Source organism: Drosophila navojoa, chromosome 2 (assembly GCF_054131105.1).
Source record: "Drosophila navojoa isolate 15081-1374.11 chromosome 2, UAZ_NAV_1.0, whole genome shotgun sequence".
Lineage (NCBI taxonomy): Eukaryota > Metazoa > Arthropoda > Insecta > Diptera > Drosophilidae > Drosophila > Drosophila navojoa.
In genome coordinates, this window is record NC_142890.1 from 23025816 (window position 1) to 23031856 (window position 6041).

Here is a 6041-nt window from a genome sequence, read left to right on the forward strand (position 1 = left end):
TTGACATCCAAGTCACCAATTACGGACAGAAATTGAAGAGTACGGTGATTATAAAACAACATTCTAATTATATGGCATTTACATATATATATGATCTACATTATATACATGAATCATTATTGTTTCTTATGGAACTCATGCGGAATATATATAATCTTTAATTTATTGGCTTTAAGCTAACAATGTAAACAGCTAACAATGTGAACCTGAAGTTACATGACGAATTCGAGTCATTCAAATCATTTTTTATTGCTATTCCCAAGTCGATCCGCATTTTGTAATTGAAGTTGCTTGTGGGAACTACATGTACTTCTTGGTGTGACCATTGCGTTGCTGTTGCTTGCCATGAGTGTGTCCATTGCTAGTAGTTGATTTGACAGGTTTTATATCTTCGCTGCTCTCCGAGTCCGGTACTTCGGTGAGGGCAACAACACTGCGGCGCGGGAACCAGCCACGTATGGGGCCCTTCCGCCGAGACTTCTTCTCCGAGCCGTCTGTTTGCTCCTCCTCGCTGAGCACACGCTCGCCGAACAGCCAGTGTCGTCGGAAGCGCGTCACCTTGATGATGTCGTCGGGCCGCAGGCGAATGCGTGGCTCGTCGGTGCAGGGCGCATTGACGCAGACCCGCCAGCCTTGTGAGAAGATCGGCAGCCAGCGTCCCGTCACCGGGCTTATGCATTTGTAGACGCGTGTCCGCGCACGCTTCTCCTCCTTTTGTGCCAGTTGCTCGCGCTGTGGAGAAAGTTGTTTAGATAAGATATACATGAAGAGAGAGGAATCGGTTAAGCACTCACGGTCAGCGTGTATTGATCGCAGCCTTGTACGACGGGCCATTCGATGCCGTCGCCGCGTTTTTGGCACTCCTCGTTGAAAACCTGTCTCAGATTAAGCCGCCATCCCAAATCGTATGGATAGACAAAGGGCTCATAGTTCTCGGACTTGTACCGTCGATAGTTTGCCTTCTCCACAATCCAAATCTCAATGCCCGTCTGATTTGTGACAATCGTCTTCAGTTGTATGTACAGCAGCATGCTCAGTCCAATGACAACACCAATGGCCAGGCCCATGCCCAGAATACACATGACAATGCTGGCCACCGTGAACTGTACGCTGGCCAAGTGTGCCTGACCGTGGGTCAGGTAGTAATAGCGGTGGATGCCGCGATAAAAGGAACAGCTGAGCACTATCGAGCCGTGCAGGCTGCCCAGTATGGAGAAGAGCAGAAAGTAGGTGAAGTAGGCGTGATTGGCCCAGCCAACACAATGATTGATCCATGGACAGTGATGATCCATTTTTTTCACGCATCGATTACCTGTACAAGAATATATATTATTAAGGCTTTAGCAGTTTTAGGCTTCTCTCACATTTGCGACAGTGATGCGACCGTGGCGCCTTGTAGCCCTCACACTCCTTGCAGTACTGCAGCCATTCCGTGTCCTTGGGGTCCTGGCGAAATTAAAATATAAAATATGCGTGATATTAAAAAGAACTACATTATACATTATACACATATAAAGCCAGCAACGCCCACAAAGCGCACAGCTCATTAGGGTAAACCAACTGAAGTCAAGCGTCAACCAGCGTCTGGTCTACAAAACATTTATGCAAATTTAGGTAATTGCATTACGAGCCCGACTCCGTAGCGGCTGCGTTTCAGTTTGCGTGAGAGCCTTTTAGGCCATAAATTATTAGACGGGGGCTGAAGCGGCGCAACGGCCCTTAAATTATTAGTGTCGAAAAACTGCCAACGCCCCAAAACAGTCAACGGTCAGGTGGTCAGCAGTCAACCAGTCCGCAATCAGCGCTCAGCAGTCAGTCTTAGTATTTGTCTGGCCAGCTTGGCTTATCGTTCAGTTTTGAACGACGTATTTGAAGCCAATTGCAGCGTCTAATTGCTGCATTACGCGGCAGTTGGCGATAAAGGGTTGAGCACGCGATGCCGTCAACTTGAGCTGACCCATTTGTTTGGCAACACAACCGATGCGTGTGCTGGCATTCAAACATGAATGACTCGGTCGATTGCAGTTGACAGGCCGCAGATTGCCTGGCCAAGTGGCTGACACGGAGTTTTTTGTTGTGTTAAACAATTATTTCCGATACTGAAGTGACGCGGCACAAATGGGCGACCAGGCGAAAGGCCGTATCAGCAGCTAGCAGGAGAAGTTTCACTAATTACAAGAGTAACTAGATATCAGCTAGAACGGGAAGTTTTCCTGTATTCAGAAGCTATAGTAAAGGATCCATGGATTGATAGCTATTAGTTGGCAGGAGAAGCTTTTCTGTTTACTCAAGGAGAATTTCTCCAGTTTACAAAATCAGCAATTAGCAATCAGCTGGAAGGAGGATCTATCCTGTTGACAAAAGCAGTCAGGAGTAATCCATTTGATTGTATAAGGCATCTCGTTCTGGTAAATCACAAAATGATGGATTTTAGTTTGATATTCAAGTCGAATAAAATTTTATGAAAATTAGTATGATATATTTGAGTAAGCGAGCCATTTCCTGCTAGTTGCTCACCACAAAGCAGCTCTACTCTAGTATATTAAATTAAATAGCCCCTGCAGCTGGCACGCCCTAACTGTTGGCATGGCGGAGCACATGCGAGCGACCCATAGTTGACAAACATTTTCCATGCATGCCAATGTCACGACAAAATGTCTTATTGTTCGTTTCTTTTTGTTTTGTGCCCCGTTTTGGCTGGCTAATGGAGCGCAGGCTTGGCAGGAGTGGGGGGTTCCGAGGGCTTGTCGTTTGTATTGCTGTTACCTTTGGCTGCCATTGTTTGGGCAGCAGACCCGGACCTGTCAGCGTGGCCATGATGTAATTGAATGTGGCCAGCGTGGAGAGCAGCAGGAACAGCGCCTGATGGGCGAACGCTGCAAACGATTCATTTGGTGGCCACCACATCGAGTTCATGTAGAGCGTTGTCAGAGTTACGCATTTAATGATGCCTGAAATGGATCGGGAGATTCAGAGGAATGTCGCATTAAATATCTTATGCATGATTAAACATTTACGGGTAATACGAGATTTCTAATTGCATATTTTAATGCATAAACACACAAACAGACATATCCATATATACAAATATATAATATATAAACATTCACTTGAGCTCGTTGTTTGCGTGCCAAGGAAATTAAACACATTTATTTGTATACATTGCCTTTTTATATCCCGACTTGATTAAGCGTTAACACAAGGGTGGCAATTGTATTTTAACTGAGTTGGCAAAAATGTAAAAGCCAGACCTCCCTCAGAGGCATATCCATCCACATCCACCCCAACTCTCCACCCAACAGCAACAAGCGACGCGAAATTTAGTAATTAAGCTATGTACAATTATATCGCAGTTCAATATCAAGGTTGCCCTTTCCGTGAGCCGGATGCTTTATGGGCATATTACCGTCTGCCCAGATGACCAAAATAGTCAAATCGCACGCAATTTTTGGCTGAACTCTTTATAAGCTTGTAAGGGATATTTCCATTGAAGTGGCAACTTAAATGCAATTAGTGCAGCGGTTTAAGCAAATTAAATGACTGGCCACTCCTTAAGTAAGGCGTTCATCACTTAACGATGTGCGGTCGTTTGTGGGCGGTGGGTGGCGCACTGGCGCCATCGTCGCGTTGACCGTCTCGAAATATGAAACACGATATTACGCTGAAGACAAAACACACACAAATTCTTTTGCCCAAGTGGCTGTCAGGGTGGGCGTGGGTGGCGCTTAACGTTTTACACTTGTTATTGGCCAATTGCTGGTTCTCTTTTGAAGCAGTTCATTCACTTCACTTTGCGCACATACTAATTTCTAACTGGTAATGTGATTATCCTGATTGGGGTCTGATAAGCAACGGCTTCGGCGACACCCGATTTCACTGAATACAAATTGTAACGTTTATTTATACTTACTTAGAGCGGTTATTGGACCCCAGTGTAAAAAGCGTCGAAATCCTGAAATTTCGGCGCTCATGATTTAATTATAGTTATTGTGTTGACGGTCAGAATGGAAATAAGAGGACGAGCTCTACAAGCGAGCAAGTAAACAAAAACAGCGACAGTGTTACCACCTAGTCAAATGGCGAGTCATTTTCCAGCTACTCAACGATACTATCGATAACTAAAATTGAGTGCAAAGTATTTCAATTTAATATTTTCTTAAGTGTTTCCTATGTACCATTAATTTTTTATATTTATTTGCAGTTAATATTGTTATATACAATAAAATGTAACATTGTGTGAAGAGTTAAAACCATATGTGTCGAGTATTTCAATCAATGCGCAATTATTTGTTAGCTAGAATTTCAAATTTAATGCCATGCTCGTGCTTCTCCAGCTCGCTAATTAGGCTGGTCTTCGAAAATGCAGCGCCTGGTGGAAGTACACCGCCGTTGCCTGGCATTTTATTGCTTTCCCGGAGAATGGTAACCGCTGTGGAAAGCAGGGCAACACATGTGGACCCATAGCCAGGATTCGGACCCGAAACTCTGACCATAAGAGTTTTAGTGGGCGGCTCCGTGTACTGATCTGTACCTTCGGCCAGGCGCTGCGAGCTGGGCCAGCCTGTTGCTTTCATGGTCATCTTAAAGTAGCTGCGTTCCATACGTGACTCACTGGGACCGTCGGGTGAAACGAAACCACCAGAGAAGAAGCTCGGATACTTCAGCAATAAGGTGCGGCCGAACTCAAATTTGGCCATCAGGGCAAAGAAGGTCGCAAACAGAACCACGAAAATAGCTGCCAGCCATGAGGGGAATCCAATATAGGCGTGCATTTGTACCGGTCGCTTCTTCTCGGTGTCATAGAGGAAACGCTGCGAACGCATCACAACCGAGCGATCCGACCCCGGAAACGGCAGACACACTTTGTTTACTTCTCTGGAACGGAATATCAACGGGCGATGCTTCAAAATGGGGAAGAACTTGGGTAGACGTTCCGGATACAGTTTCTGCCGTATGCCACGCAGCTCGTCGGCGTGGGCTAGCCCATAGACAGCGCTTTGCCAGGTGCCCGTGTTGATGCCTGCCTTGCCGTCGGATGCATTCTTTTCACCCTTGATTCCGCTTACCAAAAACGTCTCCACAGAGTTGACGACTCCATCGAAATTCTTCTCCACAAACACAATGCCCATATCAGCGGGTATGGAATCGAAGCCACATGCGCTGATCACATAGACGCCACGCTCCTTAGCCAGCTCGTTGTACTTCAGTTGCATCGTTTCCATATACTGCGGCTCGCCACTTACATCCACATGATGGGTACCAGAGTTAATGCACGCACGTACCACGTTCTCACCGTAGAAGCGGTATGGACCCGCGGTATTGACAACAATGCGACAGGACTTGGCCATATTTAGCAAAGATGCCTCATCGTTGACATCGGCAATAAAAATGGGCGTCTGCGACAGATCCTTTTTGGCCTTGGCGCCCATCTCCTTCAGCACCGCCTGAAGCTTCTCCCGATTGCGGCCGGCTATGCCCCATTTCAAATCCTTTAGCACGGATACCGCCTCGTAGACCGTGTATTTACCTGTGAAACCCGAAGCTCCGAATATGATCACATCTAAGCGCTCAGTGGCCATTTTTAAGTTTTTTCTTTTTTCAAGGTCAAAAATAAAATGGAATGCGTCAGCTAGCAGGAATAGATTGTTATCAAAATTCTCTGCACTCGGAGGTTGCTAAAAGTAAGAACTTTGAACTATCGTCACTGTAATTGATTTGTTTGAACAAGCAGCAGCGAAAGTACGAGACACTTACCAAACCCACTATATTGATAGACTTCTGAAAATGTACTTTGCACGCAGGTATGTAATCATATCTCCGTTGCAATTAAGTGGTCAATTAGAAATGAAGGCGGGGCGTGCGCTTCAAACTCAAAACAGTAATTTTCACTTGTCGCATTTGATCATCAGGCATGTGAATAATCGAATTAATTCGATAGTCCACTGGAATGTGAATAAAACAATAAAAAAATGTTAATTAATTATAAAAATCAATTTTTTATTTAGTTTTTCAGAAAATAACATAGTATATTTGTTAATAAG

At 45.1% G+C, this 6041-nt stretch overlaps 2 protein-coding genes across 4 annotated transcripts; both read right to left on the bottom strand.

Moving 5' to 3' along the window:
- Nucleotides 1–144: 144 nt before the first annotated feature.
- On the bottom strand, nucleotides 145–4072 carry LOC108653360 (palmitoyltransferase ZDHHC6). The gene is made up of 5 exons (XM_018103767.3): nucleotides 3911–4072; nucleotides 2767–2951; nucleotides 1365–1446; nucleotides 795–1312; nucleotides 145–732 (listed from the first exon to the last, which is right to left on the bottom strand). The coding sequence occupies exons 1-5, from the start codon at nucleotides 3969–3971 to the stop codon at nucleotides 301–303; spliced, it is 1278 nt and encodes a 425-aa protein (XP_017959256.1). The 5' UTR covers nucleotides 3972–4072; the 3' UTR covers nucleotides 145–300.
- A 90-nt stretch (nucleotides 4073–4162) lies between these two features.
- LOC108653330 (saccharopine dehydrogenase-like oxidoreductase) lies at nucleotides 4163–5928 on the bottom strand. 3 transcript variants are annotated; one of them, XM_018103741.3, is made up of 2 exons: nucleotides 5755–5928; nucleotides 4163–5675 (listed from the first exon to the last, which is right to left on the bottom strand). In XM_018103741.3, the coding sequence occupies exon 2, from the start codon at nucleotides 5577–5579 to the stop codon at nucleotides 4284–4286; it is 1296 nt and encodes a 431-aa protein (XP_017959230.1). In that variant the 5' UTR covers nucleotides 5580–5675; nucleotides 5755–5928; the 3' UTR covers nucleotides 4163–4283. The 3 variants fall into 3 exon arrangements, with proteins under 3 accessions (XP_017959230.1, XP_017959237.1, XP_017959211.1); XM_018103748.3 differs by having other exon boundaries at nucleotides 4163–5688; XM_018103722.3 differs by having other exon boundaries at nucleotides 4163–5695.
- Between the last annotated feature and the right edge of the window lie 113 nt (nucleotides 5929–6041).